This window comes from Rana temporaria, chromosome 9 (genome assembly GCF_905171775.1).
Source record: "Rana temporaria chromosome 9, aRanTem1.1, whole genome shotgun sequence".
Classification (NCBI taxonomy): domain Eukaryota; kingdom Metazoa; phylum Chordata; class Amphibia; order Anura; family Ranidae; genus Rana; species Rana temporaria.
This window is the reverse complement of record NC_053497.1, coordinates 104,901,235-104,921,952: the sequence shown is the minus strand read 5'-3', so window position 1 is coordinate 104,921,952 and position 20,718 is coordinate 104,901,235. Positions and strand designations below refer to the sequence as shown.

General features: G+C 43.8%; 1 protein-coding gene across 2 annotated transcripts in view; it reads right to left on the bottom strand.

The window, feature by feature from the left end:
• C5 (complement C5) overlaps nucleotides 1-20,718 on the bottom strand; it is a 138,527-nt gene that overhangs the window by 65,044 nt on the left and 52,765 nt on the right. Inside the window, exons 13-20 of one of the 2 annotated variants that reach the window (XM_040324047.1) lie at nucleotides 18,128-18,337; nucleotides 17,859-18,008; nucleotides 14,161-14,290; nucleotides 12,770-12,832; nucleotides 3,900-4,118; nucleotides 2,534-2,624; nucleotides 2,070-2,152; nucleotides 1,853-1,992 (exon numbers count right to left, since the gene is read on the bottom strand). In XM_040324047.1, coding sequence (XP_040179981.1) covers nucleotides 1,853-1,992; nucleotides 2,070-2,152; nucleotides 2,534-2,624; nucleotides 3,900-4,118; nucleotides 12,770-12,832; nucleotides 14,161-14,290; nucleotides 17,859-18,008; nucleotides 18,128-18,337 — 1,086 coding nt within the window. The remainder of the gene's footprint in view (nucleotides 1-1,852; nucleotides 1,993-2,069; nucleotides 2,153-2,533; nucleotides 2,625-3,899; nucleotides 4,119-12,769; nucleotides 12,833-14,160; nucleotides 14,291-17,858; nucleotides 18,009-18,127; nucleotides 18,338-20,718) is intronic. The other variant, XM_040324048.1, reaches the window with a different exon arrangement.

Sequence of the window (20,718 nt, the reverse complement as noted above, 5' to 3'; positions counted from 1 at the left end):
GTTTTGTTGGAACCTTTTAGCATTTATTCACTTACTAATGGTTTTATGGATGCACATGCACGTTATATATTATATTTTATTGATTGGTTAATTCATTTTCAGTTTATTCATTGTCATGCTTTTTGCTTTATAATGCGTAGCTCTTATTTACATTGTATAATTTGTATATTATTTACCTTTGCGCAGGTGTTGAGTTAATTCAATCTACTCGCGTATATAAAACAGAATGCATTGTTGAGAGAATTTGAGACATCTCTTCATCTCTCAAAGCTCATGCATTGGTAACTCAAAAGAGATACACACTTTGACAAAAATAATTTTTTTGAGCGATCAAGCCTACATCACAGAATCATCTTACAACAGCGTCAGTGAAACAACACATCTATAACCACTACTTCAACAGGTAATAGGGAGATCCTGTACCACAATACTCATAAGTTCATACTACGTGAAACTGGTGACCATAAATCAACATCTATCTCTGTAGATGCTACAGAGTGGCTCACAAGGAACCAGCTGCAACCCCAGGCTAGTTCTGTCATCAGTGAGACTGTACCTGACAAATACCAAATAGTAATATCCCTTCACTTGGGGAATCTTACCAAGAGCTCAAAAGGTTTTGATCTTTGAGCAGGTCAAATGCATCCGCAATTAATTCTGAATGACCTCAGAAGCATCTCAACCTAATGTCAAAAGCACTCTGCCCATCACAATCTGTTGGCAAAGTCCCTATGGACCTGTTCCAGCGGGTTTGTGTTTTCTTCAAGCTGTTTTTACATTCCCATACAAGTCTTGGCATCGGAAAGAGAGTATGGCAATATTGTCATGCTAATTTTGGGTAATTTCCAACTGTATATTTCCTAGATAAACAGAATTATATAACCTAATGGTTACATTCTAATAAAAATTTAGGGGAATGCAAAATCGGCTTGAAGCAGGTCAGAAGGAGTTTGACTCTGCACCTGTCAAGGAATTCTGACTAATCTCAAAAGCATCTTAAACTAATGCCATCAACAAAAAGCCATAATGATGATATTAAATGGTTGTGTAGACTGGTTGTATTTGTTTTGGAACAAGATGCCAACGGGGCATGGAGTGGAGACAGAGCTGGATGTGAGATTCCGGTTTGTTCCAATTTATCTTCCTCTCTCTCTCTCTCTCTCTCTGTTTTTTTCTTTTCACCACCCTTTTCTGATTCTGTTCCAACCTGCCATGGCCGCCTGCCTAAAGGCGGCTCACCTGTTAAAAGCACCAGGTGACGGGTGAGACATGGATGAGCCGGATGGCCCGACAGATTTTGTCAGTCTGCCACCATGAGACACCCCGATCTGTTCTGGGGATCGGTACTTTTGTGCCACCATGGTGCAGATGCTTTGACTCGGGGGGGCCTGGGCGGGGGGCGCAGTATGGGCAGAGGTTAGCTGGAGGCGTATAGTTGCCCCCTCCCTTCGCACGCACCTGTCCGACTCACCCCTTAATCTGTACGATACATTATAATTGACTTATTGTCCGGGAAGCCAGTCGGCGTGAACACGCACAATAACTCCTCTTTGGAGGATAGCTTCATTTCACATTCAACAATCAGGGGTTAGGGCTCGGCTCACTCGTTATATGGGTGGAGACCTAATCGCCGACCTGTTATCTGACTACTGAATCTTCTATACCTTCGAGTGACTTAAATGTCCTTTTGTGAATGTTTGCCGCTTATGTTTTTATATTTTTTATGGGAAAACATATAAGAAATGACTGGTGCATTACTTGATGCATATACCTTTGTCAAATGTTTATTGAGATGTGCTTCCCTGTCTTTCATAAATAAAGAAATATAAAAAAAAATGCATGCCATCATTACCATAACTTTGTAAGGTTGGTAGTTGTAAACGATCACTTTGATCTGAACTTGCTCCCCTCGTACAACAGAGTAGGGAAGTTGCACATCCAAAAACAAGTCTTTAAACACGGTAAATGTCAGCGGATCAGCAACACAGATACCTAGAAGATAACATTTAAATCGAGTATTAGTGTAGTTCACCAGTAGGAGGTCCATATCTTGAGATTCAGACATTTACCTTTATCGGACATGCTGACTCCTTGCACTTCCCATGTGGTGAGAGAGTCTGGAAGACTTATATCCACTTTCTTACTGCTACTTCTAGGGGGAAACAGACAATCCTATGAATTTAGAGTGGAATATATAACAATATTATTAATACAACCTGTTTCATAAAGGTATGATCTGTCACAGATTTTTGGATAATGGATACTGAGTTTAAGGCAGAGCTCTGCTAAGCAACATGCATGCCTAAACTGATCACAAGAAGAAAAACAGTGTATTTTCAAAGAAGCTACAATTGTTTCCCCTGTATTTGGCACAGTGTATCATTGTGGTATAGCTTGTAGATAATTGCAGCCATGTAGATGCTAATTTTATAGACACTACTGAGGAAAACACATAACTGGTCTTTCTATTCAGTGTCTTAAAAACCCAACTGTAGTATCCTTCAGGATTTTGTCTACATAGCACATTGAGTACCTGTCTGTAATGGCATGCTCCTCCCACAGCCAACTTTCTGGGAAATAACTGCGAATTTCTGGCTCATCCAAATTTAAAATTGTCTTGATATCTGAAAGAGAAAGCAATATTTCAACTTCAATACAATATACCTGTAGCTTCATCTGTCCTTTTCTAGTGAATAAAGGAATAATTCATTATTACTGTGGTAAAGACATGAATGTATATGACTCAGAGGATGATGTGAATGGCTCAGTGTTCTTTATATAGCACTTTCAAAACGGTTAGAGCTATATAAATGTATAATGACCGTGGTGTAAGCTTTTCTGATTCAGAAAAAAATAGGAATGCTTTAGTGTTCTTAACACATCACTGTGGAATATGCCAGAGCTATTTAAATGTATAATAATATTAGTGTGTAACTGTGGTGGCACATTGGAGTGTAAGCTCCTTTGTTGCAGAGACTGTGGGGCAGATCCACAAACAATTGCATGGGCGCAGCGTATGTGAGATACGCTACGCCGCTGTAACTTACTGTTCCCAGCTTCGAATCCTCAAAGAATTTGCACCGTAAGTTACGGCGGCGTAGTGTATCTTTCGCGTCGTAATGGCGCGCAATTCAAATGTGGCGAGTAGGGGGCATGTTTCATTTAAATGAAGCGCGTCCCCGCGCCGAACGAACTGCGCATGCGCCGTCCCTAAATTTCCCGCCGTGCATTGCGCTAAATGACGTCGCAAGGACGTCATTGTTTTGACGTGGACGTAAATTATGTCCAGCCCGATTCACGGACGACTTACGCAAACAAATTAATTTTTTTGAAATTATACGCGGGAACGACGGCCATACTTAACATTGAGTACGCCACCATATAGCAGCTTTAACTATACTAAAGCCGACTAGAGACGACGTAAAAGATTGCGACGGCCGCTCGTACGTTCGTGGATTGTCGGAAATAGCTAATTTGCATACTCGACACGGATTACGATGGGAACGCCACCCAGCGGACGCCGAAGAATTGCATCTTAGATCCCAAGGCGTACGAAGACGTACGCCTGTCGGATCTAACCCAGATGCCGTTGTATCTTGTTTTGAGGATTCAAAACAACGATACGACGCAGGAAATTTGAAAGTACGCCGGCATATCAGTAGATACGCCAGCGTACTCTCTTTGTGGATCTGCCCCTGTATTTTTGTACAGCAATGCCGATTATATCAAAGGTTCATAAATTTATCATAGAGTATCACTGTAGACAGTAGGGGCTCGTCTGCTGTAGAGACTTATGTGAAGGGTATATTGTGCTCTGTACATTACTGTAGAATATGTTGGTTATACAAAGCTACAATAATAACAACAACAATAATTTGATACAGTAGGACAAATCTTACACATTCTTCCAAGTTGCAGTTCCTTTTTCTCCTTGTCTAGCTGTGCTTTCAGCCCTTCGGCCAGCTTGCAGCATTTTGCAAAGACTTTCGCACACATTTGGAAATTTGGTTTCAGTTTCTGGACTCGCTCGACTCCTTTCTTACACTCATTTTCCTTTATTAAATTGAACCCACCATCCATGCAGCACCTTTTAATACTTTCATTTTGGAATTTTCTTGCTGTAAGGGGAAAACGTACATTTATGTAGGAATTCAAAAAGAACATACAGATATGAAAACATGGAATGTACCGGTTTAAACTGACTCAAGAACACATCCAGCACTCAGCTATCCACCTCAGACCCTACCCAGGCGAAAACAGACCCCCGCGCAAAAAATATCCCTACCAGCAACAATAGATCCCCCAGCAGCCAGCATTAATAGACTCTCTAGCACACCCCATCACCCCTTGCCATTACATTCAATGCTGTTGGTGCCAGAACTGTGTTCCCCTGCATTGCAGCAAAAAAAAAAAGCCCTGATGGTGAAGCTTCAGTTTCCAAATACCCAGCCAAGTGCAAGGAAAATAAAAAAACACTATTTTTGCTTGCACGTTGTGACGGTATCGGTATGATATCCCCGTCAACGTTCCCTTCTTCCCATAACGAAAATCACCCCAATATTCCACGAGGAGGGATATCCCTGGAATCGCCCAGAAAGCCACACATGAGACCAGCTTACTGCTTGAACAACACAGAGTTTTAATGGTAAGAAACCAGAGCTTATATGTGGTTACAACTGTTACAATGACAAATCTCCGCCCCCCCTCACACAGTGGGGGGTCTTCAATACAGCTCCTTTGAAATAAAGATATTTCTTTGAACTACTCAGTAGCTAGCCGAGTCGGCACCGCATATAGAGAGATAATTATCACAATGAAGCAATCAGCATAATTAACACAGGCCACTTATCTAATCACAGTAACCAGTAAACACAGGGCTAAAACAATTAACATTTGAAACAGGGCTAGCTGCAGAAGAGTAACTACAATTAACAGCCTTAAACAAGCAGGGAGGATTAACCTGAAGCATATAGGTAAAAAGTCCATCACAATGGCCCCCCTTCTTCTCCCTGCTCCGGCAAACCCGGTTGGACCTTCCCTGGTCCAGTAGGGTTGACGGGTTCAGAGCTTTTAGTCCGAGGTTAACTCCGTTTGGCATGACTGACCTCCCTTGACAACTGCTCCCGACTCAGGTATGCCACCGGGTCGTCAGATCACACGCCGGTCAGTCCCCAAGTCTTTGTGCGATCTGCAGAGTCACCAGAAGTCAGTGTGAAGATGGCGAATGGGTCTGTGCGCCGCCATCTAGGTGTCCCGCTATGGGAGGGGCAGGTTATGGCTCTGAAGTGACAATCACAGGAGATTCATAAAAAGAAAAAGTTATATTTGTTGAAGTGCTGTAGCACTGGTGCTCAGAGTCCGGGGGGGGGGGAGAGGGGACTCAGAGCCCCATAAGGTCAGCCACCCCCTGCTCCCTCCGCAGCCGCCGGTTCTCCTCTTTGAGCTTCTCCAGCTCCATCTCCAGTTCATGGAGCCTGGGGGGGTCAGCCCGCTGTGACCTCAGGTGGTTGTTCTCCTCCTCCATGCGGCTTATGCACTCCTCCAGCTCCATGTACTCACGGATCAGATCCTGCTTGCTCATGTCCTGCAGGCTCTCCACGTGGTCCTTCATCATCAGGAACTGGGTGGGGGTGTAAGGGGCCACCGGTGGGCCCTTGGCGAACATCTCGGCCCGCATCTGGGATGCCCGCTGTGACTCCCTCTCCTCCAGTCGCTTCTTCTCCTCCCAGGTCCGCTGGTTATATGACTTCCAGGACCTCTTCTTCTTGGAGGTTAGCTGGCGGTGCCTCTTTCTGCCCAGCTCCCTCCAAGGCCCCTCCGGCTCATGGCTGTCGCCCATGACCAGCTGACAATGGTGTTCCCTGTTGTCCGTAATAACAGATTGTACCATGAGGGCTTCGTAAGGGGTGCCCAATGGTTCTTCCTGACCCAGCTCCTGGGGATCCCAAGCCGAGTCTACACAATGGGCTGCTGCTGGTGGGCGGTACCCAGGTTGAGACCAATTTGACCTGGTGTTGTCATTCATGGGGCAATTCTGCTTGAAGTGACCCAACTGTTTGCACCGGAAGCAGCGTTGTTCGTTGTCCTCCTGGCGTGGGTAGCGAGGGCTATATGTCATCGGTCTGTTAGGCGGTTGGTATCTAGCGGCTGGTGGGTGTGAGGGCGCCGTTGGTTGTGGGGGTTGTACCCGTGGTGTGACCTGGTTTGTCTTGCGAGTATCCGCATATTCATCCGCCAACTTCGCGGCCTCTGGTAGAGTCATGGGCCTGCGATCTCTCACCCAATCCTTGACGTCCGTCTGGATGTGATTGTAAAATTGCTCCAGGAGCATTAGTTGCAAAATGTCCTCTGCGGTGGTGGCCTGGCTGCTGTTAACCCAGTTAGAGGCCGACAGGGACAGCTGGCATGCCCATTCTGCGTAAGAGTCTTTCGTGGTTTTGCGTGAGTCCCTGAACTTCTGTCGGTGGGACTCTGGGGTTACTGCATAGCGAGCCAGGAGCACTTCTTTAACCCGGGCGTAGCTATGGATATCCTGATCTGGCACGGTCCGGAAAGCATCAGAAGCTTTGCCTGACAGTTTGCCTGACAATATTGCAACCCACTCTCTTCTAGCTATTCGGTGCAGGTTACATTGTCGCTCAAAATCCGCCAGGTAGTTATCAATTTCACAGTCCTTTTCATCAAAAGCTTTAAAAGCGCTAAACGGAATCTTCCTTGCGTCTGCTGTGCTGTACTCACTGTTCGGAGAAGGTGCGGCTGCTTGTTGGACTGCTGCCAGTTTTAACTGTAGTTCTGCGTCCCTTATTTGTTTAGCCTTCTGTAGTTCTGCGTCCCTTATTTGTTTAGCCTCCTCCGCTAACAGGTCCATCACTTTCAGCACCACATCTGTCGTTGGGTTCGGGCCGAACCACGCTAGCTTCTCTCTCATTAGCTTGTTGGCTGGCGATTCCTCCTCCTGAATCACTGGTGTATCCATCTCTTGTACTGCTGGCGTTGCTGCAATCCCGTCCTCCTGGTCTATCTCCATTGATTCCGCTATGATGACCCGCTTGGTTTTGTTGCTAGCAATCCTTCCAGTAGTTCTTCCAGTAGTTCTTCCAGTGTCTGCTTGGAATCCGGGTGTGAAGGAGAGTAGAAGGGAAGATCCCGCCGCTGCCAACCAATTTGTGACGGTATCGGTATGATATCCCCGTCAACGTTCCCTTCTTCCCATAACGAAAATCACCCCAATATTCCACGAGGAGGGATATCCCTGGAATCGCCCAGAAAGCCACACATGAGACCAGCTTACTGCTTGAACAACACAGAGTTTTAATGGTAAGAAACCAGAGCTTATATGTGGTTACAACTGTTACAATGACAAATCTCCGCCCCCCCTCACACAGTGGGGGGTCTTCAATACAGCTCCTTTGAAATAAAGATATTTCTTTGAACTACTCAGTAGCTAGCCGAGTCGGCACCGCATATAGAGAGATAATTATCACAATGAAGCAATCAGCATAATTAACACAGGCCACTTATCTAATCACAGTAACCAGTAAACACAGGGCTAAAACAATTAACATTTGAAACAGGGCTAGCTGCAGAAGAGTAACTACAATTAACAGCCTTAAACAAGCAGGGAGGATTAACCTGAAGCATATAGGTAAAAAGTCCATCACACACGTGATTGGATGATGGAAGTCAGTAGAGCTATGCAAAGTGCGCAGTCTATTTGCCTGTAATAAATCTACTCCAATGTATGTTTGGCTCTGAATTCCTAAGCATGCATTGTTAGCCCTGCCCACTTCATTTCAGATGAATTACAAATTAAACAACCCCCTGCTTATCTATCCTCCCATACCTCTATAAAGCTGGTTACACATGTACCAAAAATATTGCTGAACTGGCCAAATTTCAGTCTGTGTATACTCTTCTCTGTTCAACAGAAGCCTGTCTGATGACCGGCTTCTGTTGAACGATTTTATCAGTGCATGCAGCCAATGGCTGTAGCGCTGATCTGTATATTCTGACGGGGAAGAGGGGGATTCGGGGATCTGCGAGACCCCTTTCACACTGCCAGTGAGCAGAATTAGCGGTAAAGTGCTGCTAGTTTGGGTAGCACTTTTGGGTCGCTAGCGAGGCGCTTCTAACCCTTGCTAGCAGCCGAAGAAAGGGTTAAATGTGCCCAAAAAGCGCCGCTGCAGAATCGCTTTTCAGGTGCTTCGGTAGCGGTGCCCATTCATTTCAATGGGCAGGGGTGGTAGAGTAGCGGTGTATACACCGCTCCTAAACCACTCCAAAGATGCTGCTTGCAGGACTATTCTAAGGTCCTGCAAGTGCACCAATCCAGTGTGAAAGCACTCAGGCTTTCACACTGGGGCTGCAGAGGAGGCATTTTTAGGTGCATTACAGGCACTATTTTTAGCCCTTTAGCGCCTGAAAAACGCCCCAGGGTGAAAGGGGTCGGTCTGAGTTTTTTTTTTTTTTATTATAACCCACTGGTTGAAAAACTCTATGTATACCCTACTTAAAGTGGAATTCCAGTCAGGATTCACATTTTTCCAATGATTAGTATGTTAAACATGTTTAACTTTTATATTATACATTTTCTGGCTAGCTGATTGTCTAGCTTAGAAAGTCTAACCTGAGCTAGACAATCAGCTGCCTTGTGTTCTTCACCGACAACGGTTTCACTCTTCAGCTGAATGTGCCCGCTGTAATGTACATCGTGAAACCATTGTCAGTCTTTCCTAGAAAATCCACCCTAGCATTTATTAAACCTGCCATCCTGCCCAGCACCGCCCCCTGTCCCTCCCAGAATTCGTCAGACTGTACAAAAGCTCCTCTGTTTATTCTGCTTATTCTGGAGTCGACGGGCTACCGGGTAGCTATGTAACTTCTGGAAAAGGCTTCCAGGTGACACACCCAGGAACCGTGAACAGCAGGAAAAGCAGAATACAGATTGGTCACGTGACATACAGGTGACAAAATGAAAACAAATGCTCCAGGTGAAGATCGCTGAGCTGCAAATGAAAACGCATCAGATGGGGTGCATGCCCTGTCACTGCTACAGGTAAAAGGATGAACAAAAAAGGATTGCTGCACTCCCTAATTAGATGCAATAGAAAAATATTTATTGAGGAGTATAAAAATAAATGTAAAGGAGAATTCAATGGTTTTGACGAAGCACGCTAGTCGTGTGAAATGCCTATGTCATTGCTCCTTTGCCTATGTCATTGCTCCTTTGCATTTGTTTTTATACTCCCAGTCCTCAATAAATATTATTCTATTGCATCTAATTTGGGAGTGCCACCATCCTATTTTTGTTCATCCAGGTGAAGTTTTCAGTTAAAAGAACACATTTCTAACATTTGAACAATGCGGATCATTCGAGAATATTGGTTATGTTTGATTTATGCATTGTGGTGGGGATACCTTTCCTTCTACTTTAGCTCCTCTTTGTGCTTAGGCAAAGAGCTCAGAAAGTTATCATTTTTTGTACTTGAGAGCAAGCAAGAGAAGTTCCAAAAGAAAATCCCACAAGGGCACTCTTAACTTCACCCACGCTTATTTTTTAAATAAGTAGCAAAAAAAAAAAACATATTTTAAAAACATGTATATGCAGATCCCCAGCGCTGTCCTCTAAATTATACAATTCATACATATACACCATAAATCATAAAAAATGATTAGTTCAGTGCAAAAGCATCAAAGTCTTCCCAACAAAGTGCAATCGGTGCTCCAAACCTTCTTATGTATGATAACATGCAGGGCTGGTACAAGGATTTTTGACACCCAAAGGCGAAACCTCATTTTAGCTCCACCCTGACTCCACCCCCTTTGCCCTACCCATGTATACCCCACCTTTTTAACGAAGTGCCCATCAAATGCAGCCTCACCAGCCCTCATCAATGCAGCCTCAACAGCCCCCATCAATGAATGTTTGCTTTCTTCCATTCATTCTGGAGTTGGGACACAGACACAGTCTTCCACCTCCGCTGAACCTCTGAGGCCCTGTACACACGATCAGTCCAAACTGATGAAAACGGACTGAAGTTCAGTTTCATCGGTTCACCGATGAAGCAGACTGATGGTCTGATGTGCCTACACACCATCAGTTCAAAAACCGATCAAGTCCAACGCGGTGAAGTAAAACACAACGACGTGCTGAAAAAAATGAAGTTCAATGCTTCCAAGCATGCGTCGACTTGATTCTGAGCATGCCCGGGTTTGGAACAGATGCTTTTGCGTACTAACCAATCGGTTTTGACCTATCGGTCCGGCGTCCATCGGTCCAATTTTAAAGCAAGTTCTATGTTTCTGGACTAAAGGACTACAGACCGATGGGGCGTACACACGGTCTGTTTGGACCGATGAAACTGAACTTCAGTCCGTTTTCATCGGTTTGGACTGATCGTGCGTACGAGGCCTAACACTATGTGCAATTGAAAAGAAGTAGGAACGTCAGTAGCTGGGCACCTTAGGCGGCTGCTTAGTTTGCCTAGTGGTAGCATTGGCCCTGATAACATGATTTTTTATGATTGATGGTGTATACTGTATGTATGAATTGTATAATTTAAGAGGACAGCATGATTAAGCACTAGCAAGAGTGCGAAACTAGTCGGCTGTCTTGGTTTATGGTTGTGGTGATTATGCATGTTCCTGCTTGAAAATAAAAGACAACTTTTTTGAAAAGTTATTTCGGAGTGCGGCTGTCCATCTCCTTCCTCCTATTGCTAAACAGGTAAGAAAGCTGCCGCTCCAGGTGAGCTCACTAGGGTAATTGATGTCCACTCAGAAGCAGATGGGTGCTGGCAATGCACTGGATGTGCAAAAAACGACAAGGATATGGACAGCCGCACTCCAGTAACTTGAAAAAGACGTGCCCTTTATTGGGTACAGGAAAAAATACACTACAGGTATCAGCACACAGTGGGATAAACAGCTGACGCGTTTCGCATTGAGTGTCAATGCTTAATCATGCTACATTCCTTCCTCCTATAGCTACTGCTACGTGCATTGCCAGCACCTTGTTAATCCGACCGTCCCTGATTGTCTATAGGGCTCACCTGGAGCGGTGAAAATCTTCTTTGGTCCACCCGGCGGCAGCCTAGATGAGCCTAGAGCGGCGCGCTGACATCATCACCCGGCCTCAACTGCTTGTGTTCAGCCGGCTTCTCTGGTAAGACTAAGCAAGCACTAAACTTCCTATACAGTGTGGGAATGTCTGTGGATATTACAGTGGGGGAGATGTCTGTGGGGAAGATTGTGGATATTACAGTGGGGAGATGTCTGTGGATATTACAGTGGGGGAGATGTGGACCATATTACAGTGGGGGAGATGTCTGTGGATATTACAGTGGGGGAGATGTCTGTGGATATTACAGTGGGGGAGATGTCTGTGGATATTACAGTGGGGGAGATGTCTGTGGATATAACAGTGGGGAGATGTCTTTGGATATTACAGTGGGGACTATATATGGTGGTGATCCAAAAAATGTATGTGCGTTATGATTAATCGAAATTAGTCAATTTAAAAAAATTTGAATAATCGAACAGGAAAATTTTAATCAGTAACAGCCCTAGTATATATATTTGATTCTGTGTATGGTGAACACTGTTAGATTTTGCAGCTTTTGAGTTCTTTATAATTTTTTTCTGTACTATTCACATTCACTAGCTACTCACAGTGGCGCAAGAGACCTATTCACATTTTGTCTTGCATGAACTGCACGTTTGAGATCTCCCCAGAGTGGCTCAATGATAGACAAACTTTTTTTTTTGGTTTTAAAATGGCCAAGAAATCATAAATAAATGTTGCCAGGGTATGTAAACTTATGAGCACAACTGTGTGTGTGATTATATATATATATATATATATATATATATATATATATATATATATATATTTATTTATTTAAATATATTTAAAGGAACCATACACCTTTTTAGTACAGGAATATAAATATTATGGGCCAGATTCACAAAAGAGATACGACGGAGTATCTCAGATACTCCGTCGTATCTCTCAGAGTATCTATGCGACTGATTCATAGAATAAGTTACGCATAGATAGCCAGAAGATCCGACAGGTGTAATTGTTTTACACTGTCGGATCTTAGGATGCAGTACCGCGGCCGCCGCTGGGGGGAGTTCGCGTCGTAAACCAGCGTCGGGTATGCAAATTAGGAGTTACAAAGTACGTCAGGAAATTTGTGACGGGAGCATGCGCAGTACGTCCGGCGCGGGAGCATGCCTAATTTAAATGGTACCCGCCCCATTTGAATTGGCCCGCCTTGCGCCGGACGTGTTTACGATACACCGCCGCAAATTTCCAGGTAAGTGCTTTGTGGATCGGGCACTAAATCTGAAAACTTGCGGCGGTGTAACGTAAACGTGTTACGTTACGCTGCGCCCAAGCTACGTGAATCTGGCCCTATTATTTTAAAAACAGCTAACATTCATCCAGCCAATGTTTCATTTGCTATCTGCAAGCTTTCTCAAGATATAACCACAAGATAAGTTAATTGCAGGGGTTTAAATACACTGAGCCCGTGAAAATGCAGCCAGGGTGTCCTTGGTTCTAGCCCTACCCCCACCCAGTATGAGTTCACAGCCACACCCACTGTTGCATGCTACATTCAGCTTTGGTAGATTTTATACAGTGAGAAGATTTTTCAGATAAGGTTAAAAATCAGACAGAAGCTCTAACCCTTTCTCACTGCATCCAAAACTAAAAGAAAATTTGGATTGGAGTTTCACTTTAATTATTAATCTCACAAATTACCTTCTTTCTTGATTTCATCCTCCAGCGATCTTTTGCTTCTTAATATTGCATTACACTTCCAATCTGAGAAAATTAAATTGAATTGTGGGTAGAATGACAACCAAAGCAGTATGTAAGCAAAAATATGTATTGGTCCTGGAAATCCCACCTAAACTAGCAGTGCTTCCTTGAATAATGACAAAGACTATATAAACACAAAAGAAGAAAAGGGCAGGATAACAAACTTTCAAAGAGCTACCACTAAAAAAATATATTTAATTTGTATTATCAAAAATTGGCATCACAAGCCCCGTACTCCCCTCCCCCCCCACCAATCACAACCACCCCACACATATGGCCACTCCCCAAACACCCCAGAAGGCCCCCACACCCCAATTCCAAACCAAGACTGCCCCCCAGTGGGAGCTGGGGCACCCCCCACCCTGCTAAAATGACCAGTAATCAGGGAGCCTCAGTGGAGCCAACCGGTACTTAGGGTTTCTGACAGCGTGAGGAGAAAAAAAAGCAGATCAGCGGCGTATGTGTAAAGGACATCGGTCCCGAAGAGGAAGGAGGCAATCCTGCCTCTTCTGTGAAGTCAGCACCCCCTGCCATTGCCACCTGCAAGTGCCCACAGTGCCACCTATCAATGCCCATGAGTGCCACCTATCAATGCCCACAAGTGCCACCTATCAATGCCCACCATTGGTGCCAATCAGTGCCTCATCAGTGCCACCTAGCAGTGCTGCCTATCAGTGCCTATTGCTGCCACCCATCAGTGCCCATTACTGCCACCTATCAGTGCCCATCACTGCCAGCTATCAGTGCCACCTATCAATGCCACCTATTAGTGCCACTTCTCAGTGCCACCTATCAATGCCCTTCAGTGCCACCCATCAGTACCACCTCTCAGTGTCACCTCTCAGTGTCCACCAGTGCCGCCCATCAGTGCCCACCAGTGCAGCCTATCGGTGCCCATCAGTGAAGCATATCAGTTCCCATCAGTGCAGCCTCATCAGCATACATCAATGAAGGAGAAAAATTACCCGTTTGCTAAATTTTATAACAAAATATATATATATATATATATATATATATATATATATATATATTTTTTTTTTTTTTTTAAATCTGTATTTTTAATTTTTTTTTAACAAAAAATAAAAACCGCAGAGGTGATCAAATACCACCAAAAGAAAGCTCTATTTGTGGGAAAAAATTATAAAAAATTTCATTTGGGTACAGTGTTGTATAACCACGCAATCGTCATTCAAAGTGCGTCAGCGCTGAAAGCTGAAAATTGGTCTGGGCAGGAGGGGGGTTTAAGTGCCCAGTAAGCAAGTGGTTAAAAGAGGTACTTATGTAACAATAGAAATATTTAGAATTTTGCTGTTTGCTCTTTTATGCCTTACCCAAGCTCTGAGTAGCCTGGATGTTGGCATTCGTTAAAAATGTAAGGCCAGCTGTTTGGAAGACATCCACGTTATTCTGGCCGGCCCCAGCACCGCAGCCCAAGTCCGAATCCTCTATTTTGCGTAAAACCTGCCACAAAAGAAAGATGTCAACATGGCGATTTGCGGCTGTACCATAGAAATTGCCTGCCACATAATGCAGCCTGGACTGATGCTAATGGCTGAAAAATGAACAGTGACAGTGAAAGATTACATGACAGGTAAAATACAAGCTCCACACATGTGCAATAAAGCTGCCGTTGTATGGTGACTGCCAGGGCCAACACCGCAAACTACAGGGAGCAGAACTATCCGTCACCATAGAGTGTTTTTTGGGGAGAATGAGTGATTTCATGGTGAAATTATTTCCTGCTAATGCTCTGCTTATTTAATACACAAACACACCCAGGCATTTAATAGATTCCGGGGCAGATCCACATACATCTGCGCCGGGCGCAGCGTATGTAAGATACGCTATGCCGCTGTAACTTACTTTGATTTGGATTGAATCCTCCACAAATTCGCGCCGTAGTGTATCTCTCACGGCGCAAGGGCGCGGAATTCAAATTTGGCGGGTAGGGGGCATGTTTCATTTAAATTAAGCGTGTCCCCACGCCGAACGAACTGCGCATGCGCCGTCTGTAAAAACTCCCAGGGTGCACTGCTCCAAATTACGCCGCAAGGACGTCATTGTTTTCGACGTGAACGTAAATGGCGTCCAGCCCCATTTTACGGACGACTTACGCAAACGACGTTAAATTTTCAAAATTATACGCGGAAACGACGGCCATACTTAACATTGAGTACGCCACCATATAGCAGCTTTAACTATACGCCGGAAAAAGCCGAAATGGAAACAACGTAACAAAATGCGACGGCCGCTCGTACGTTCGTGGATCGTCGGAAATAGCTAATTTGCATACTCGACACGGAATACGACGGAATCGCCACCCAGCGGCCGGTGAAAAATTGCATCTAAGATCCGACGGCGTACTAAGGCGTACGCCTGTCGGATCTAACCCAGATGCCGTCGTATCTTGTTTTGTGGATACCAAAACAAAGATACGACGCGCAAAATTTGAAATTAGGCGGCGTATCAAGAGATACGCCGGCGTAATTTCTTTGAGGATCTGCCCCTCTGTCTTCCAGCCACCTATCTACAATCAAATAGCACCATACAATTTCCTAATAAACAAGCCACTACATATACTAGGCTGAATATAAACCAGATAAATTATCAACCATAAGGGTAAACAATAAAATCCCTGTCTCCTCACCCAAAGGAGTTTTATTAATTCACCTGTGGATTCATCCAGCTTTACCTTGAAACTCTCTAGACTATTATAAAGGTGCCACAAAGGTTATCAGTTTCTCTTCTGAAACCCAACGCAGATCATGAGGAGCACCATGATCACCAGAAACACCACACAGATCATGAGGAGCACCATGATCACCAGAAACACCACACAGATCATGAGGAGCACCATGATCACCAGAAACACCACACAGATCATGAGGAGCACCGTGATCACCAGAAACACCACACAGATCATGAGGAGCACCGTGATCACCAGAAACACCACACAGATCATGAGGAGCACCATGATCACCAGAAACACCACACCGATCCTGAGGAGCACCTTGATCACCAGAAACACCACACAGATCATGAGGAGCACCGTGATCACCAGAAACATCACACAGATCATGAGGAGCACCATGATCACCAGAAACACCACACAGATCTTTAGGAGCACCGTGATCACCAGAAACACCACACAGATCTTGAGGAGCACCGTGATCACCAGAAACACCACACAGATCATGAGGAGCACCATGATCACCAGAAACACCACACAGATCATGAGGAGCACCATGATCACCAGAAACACCACACAGATCATGAGGAGCACCATGATCACCAGAAACACCACACATATCATGAGGAGCACCATGATCACCAGAAGCACCACACAGGTCATGAGGAGCACCATGATCACCAGAAACACCACACAGATCATGAGGAACAAAAGCAATAAATCGACATTGCTCGTAATAGGCAACATTTATAGTTGTACAATCTTTCAAAGGAAAGGAGTAAGGGGAAGGTGCTAACAAGTTTACAGACAACAAAAAATGTAGCCCTGGATTTTAAATCGTTTGCCATTGTTTATCTCCCTACATTTACATAACTAAAATATTACAAATTAATTATGAGCTGTTTGAAGACAGTGTAGTATAAGCTTTTGTGTTTTTTTTTCCATTTGCTGTTTTTCATTTATGAGGAAGGATTAGAGGAACTGAATTTATTCTCTCTTGAGAAGAGGAGATTAAGGGGGATATGATCAACATGTATAAACACAGAAGTGGTCCATATAGTGAACTTGGTGTTGAGGTATTCACTTTTAGGTCATCACAGAAGACAAGGGGCACTCCTTACGTCTACAGGAAAAAAGATTTAGGGCCAGATCCTCAAAGAAGTTACGCTGGCGTATCTATTGATACGCCGCGTAACTTCTAGTTTGCTCCGGCGTATCTTTGTTTTGTATCCACAAAACAAGATACGCCTGAAGCTGTGTTAGATCCGACTGGCGTACGTCTTAGTACGCCGTCGGATCTAAGGTGCATATTTACGCTGGCCGCTAGGTGGCGCTTCCGTCGAATTCCACGTCGAGTATGCAAATTAGCTAGATACGCGAATCCACAAACGTACGTCCGGCCGGCGTTTTTTTTTACATTGTTTCCGTAAGGCTTTTTTCGGCGTATAGTTACCCCTGCTATATGAGGCGTACTCAATGTTAAGTATGGCCGTCGTTCCCACGTCGAATTTTGAATTTTTTACGTCGTTTTCTTAAGTCGTTTGCGAATAGGGCTTTGCGTAGAATGACGTTCACGTCGTAACGTCATGGCTTGTTGCGGGTTAATTTTGCGCATGCGCATTGGAGTACCCCTACGGACGGCGCATGCGCCGTTCAGAAAAACTTCAATTACGTCGGGTCAAGTCAAATTAACATAAAACACGCCCACATCTTTAACATTTGAATTGCGCACCCTTACGCCGGCAGAATTACGCTACGCCGCCGTAACTTTAGAGGCAAGTGCTTTGTGAATACAGCACTTGCCTATCAAAGTTGGGGCGGCGTAGCGTTTATACGATACGCTACGCCGGAATAAAAATACGATCCGCTACGTGGATCTGCCCCCTAATCTTCAAATACGGAAAGGTTTCTTCACAGTAAGAGCTGTGAAACTGTGGAATAGTCTCCCTCCAGAGATGGTTCTAGCCAAGATCAGTAGATTGCTTTAAAAAAGTCCTGGATTCTTTCCTTAATATACATAATATAACTGGGTACTAACATTTATAGGTAAAGTTGATCCAGTGACAATCTGATTGCCTTTGGGGGGGATCAGGAAGGAATTTTTTTTCCTTGCTGTAGTAAATTAGATCGTGCTTTGCTGGGGTTTTTTGCCTTCCTCTGGATCAACTGTGGGTGAAGGATTGTGTAAATGGGATTGTATGTTTTTTTTATTTTTTTTTATTGGTTAAACTAGATGGTCTTGTGTCTTTTTTTCAACCTGACTAACTAAATGTAAATTTAAATGTAACTATGTAATTGTCTCTGCAGAGCATAAGCAGTTATAATTTATTTTTACTTAACTCTTTCCAGAGGTCTCTGGGCCTTTTTTGTGACATCAAAAATAGAGACATCAACAGCAGACAATGCCACTATGGAGCCAGTTAGGGCATTGACATTAAGAGTTACGTTTTCTTTCGGCTTGAAGGTATCACTGGGCACGCTCAGTTTAACCTGAAAGATACAGAAAAGGTATAGGAGATCATAGTTCAATGTCCTGGAGAGGAATTACAAGAAATAGCATTTTCTGCTATAAACTTCTGGTGTGATTATCTTCTATACTTCTGGCTTACCTTTTGGTTATTAAGACAGTTTTCCTGGACTTCCACCCAGATGGAATCAGCAATAAGCTCAGCAGTTGATTCTCCAGTAACGATATAGTATATAAGTAGACGGAAGGATGGAACCATATTCACTGTTATTTGGATGTTTAGATACTGGGAGACAGAGCCAGAAAGCCGTTCCACTGTGTCATATTTGAGGATCTTCCCCTTGGATATGATCTATGAAGGCAGAGGCACAACAGCCATCAAATTATAGAATTCTTATGAAAAAAATGTGGGTTTTGGCTTGTGATGACTAAGCAGAGGAACTGGTTGACTTGAAAAAGATGTGGTCACTCTTTCGCTGTCAATTTCAATGAATTATGTGATTTCTTATTGACTCCCATAACACAAATGAGCATTTTATATAAAAAATTCTAACCATTTTATCATGTCCATCTGTGCGTGTAAAAATATCATATCAGGGCAGATAATGAGATGATCACTTCATAAGACTAGTTTGTTTGGTCATTGATCTGAACAAATTAATGGGGTGGACAACTATATGGCAAATGAGGTTCAATGTAGAAAAATTTAAAATAATGCATTTGGGTAGAAAAAATATGAATGCAATCTACTCACTGGGGGGAGAACCTCTGGGAATCTAGGATGGTAAAGGACCTGGGGGCCCTAGTAGATGATAGGCTCAGTAATGGCATGCAATGCCAAGGTGCTGCTAACAAAGAAAACAGAATATTGGCATGAATTAAAAAGGGGATTAACTCCAGGGATAAATCTATAATTATGCCGCTCTACAAGACTCTGGTCTGGCCGCACCTAGAGTATGCTGTCCAGTTCTGGGCATCAGTCCTCAGGAAGGATGTACTGGAAATGGAGCAAGTACAAAAAAGGGCAACAAAGCTAATAAAGGGTCTGGAGGATATTAGTTATGAGGAAAGGTTGCAGGCACTGAACTTATTCTCTCTGCAAAAGAGACACTTGAGAGGGGATATTATATCAATTTACAAATACCAGACTGGTGACCCCACAATAGGGATAAAACTTTTTCGCGGAAGGGAGTTTAACAAGACAATGTGGCAACTCATTGAAATTAGAAGAAAAGAGGTTTAACCTTAAACTATGTAGAGGGTTCTTTACTGTAAGAGCGGCAAGTATGTGAAATTCCCTTTCACAGGCGGTGGTCTCAGCGGGGCATTGATAGTTTCAAGAAACTATTAGATAAGCACCTGAACAACCACAACATACAGGGATATACAAGGTAATACTGACACATAATCACACACATAGGTTGGACTTGTGTCTTTTTTCAACCTTACCTACTATGTAACAATATCAGACTAGAAAGGTGTATGGAGGCATTAATCAACAATTTGCAGTTGTACTTTATAATCTGACATAGAAAGCTGAAAGACAGAATTCTCTGACAACTAGCTGTTGATGTTGGGCACTTATAATAGAAATAACATTAAATCTCAATTAGTCTTAACCATATGGTCCTATCACTGGAAAGTACAAATGTCATCTAATGTGTGCTTTTCTTGTTTGGTACAGGTAACGGTGATCACACATTGGCCAAGAAATACTAGCCAAGACATACTGTATCCTCCAATAACTGCTTGGTGTATAGATCAATACTGAATTTGAGGTCTACAGATTTCTTGTGAATGTCAAATATGCAGGATGGCAGATGCAGTCAGCTAAGGGCTGTATGGCTCAGTATACAGCTCTTACAAAACCAGTGCAGTTGCCTCCACATTATATGGCCATATATCCCATACCTAACTTCCATGTTTTTTATACAGTAAAACCTTGGATTGCGAGCATAATTCGTTCCGGAAACATGCTTATTATCCAAGGCACTTGTATATCAAAGCGAATTTCCCCATAAGAAATAATGGAAACTCAGATGATTCATTCTACAACCATTTACTCATAGGTTCTTCAGTTTATAGTCCATATAAACAGATTATAGCAATGTGATAGGTTGTGTAACTGTAAAATGTCAATCCACAGATGGAAGCTTCCACAAGGGGATTGATTAGAAGCAAAATCCAGCAGGAGCTACAGAGTATAAAAAAGAAGAGAGACACCTCTAAGGCCTCGTACAGACGACCGAACATGTTCGGTCGTGTGTACGGCCGACCGGACAGGTTTCCAGCGGACATTTGTCCACCCGACCGTTTTCGAGCGGACAAATGTTTCTTAGCATACATTCTTAGTGTACAACCATAAGACAGAAATCTCCGGGCGGACATGTCCGCTCAAAACGGTCTGGCGGACCGTTTTGAGCGGACAGTCCGTCCGTCTGTACGAGCCCTAAGGCCTTGTACACACGGTCGTTCCAAACCGATGAGAATGGTCCGATGGACCGTTTTCATCGGTTCACCGCTGAAGTGGCCTGACGGCCTGATATGCGTACACACCATCGTTCCAAAAACCGATCGGGTCTGAACGCGGTGACGTCAAACACACGACGTGCTGAATAAAACGAAGTTCAATGCTTCCAAGCATGTGTCAAATTGATTCTGAGCATGCGCGGGTTTTGAACCGATACTTTTCTGTACTAACCATCGGTTTGGACCGATCGGGCAGCGGTCCAT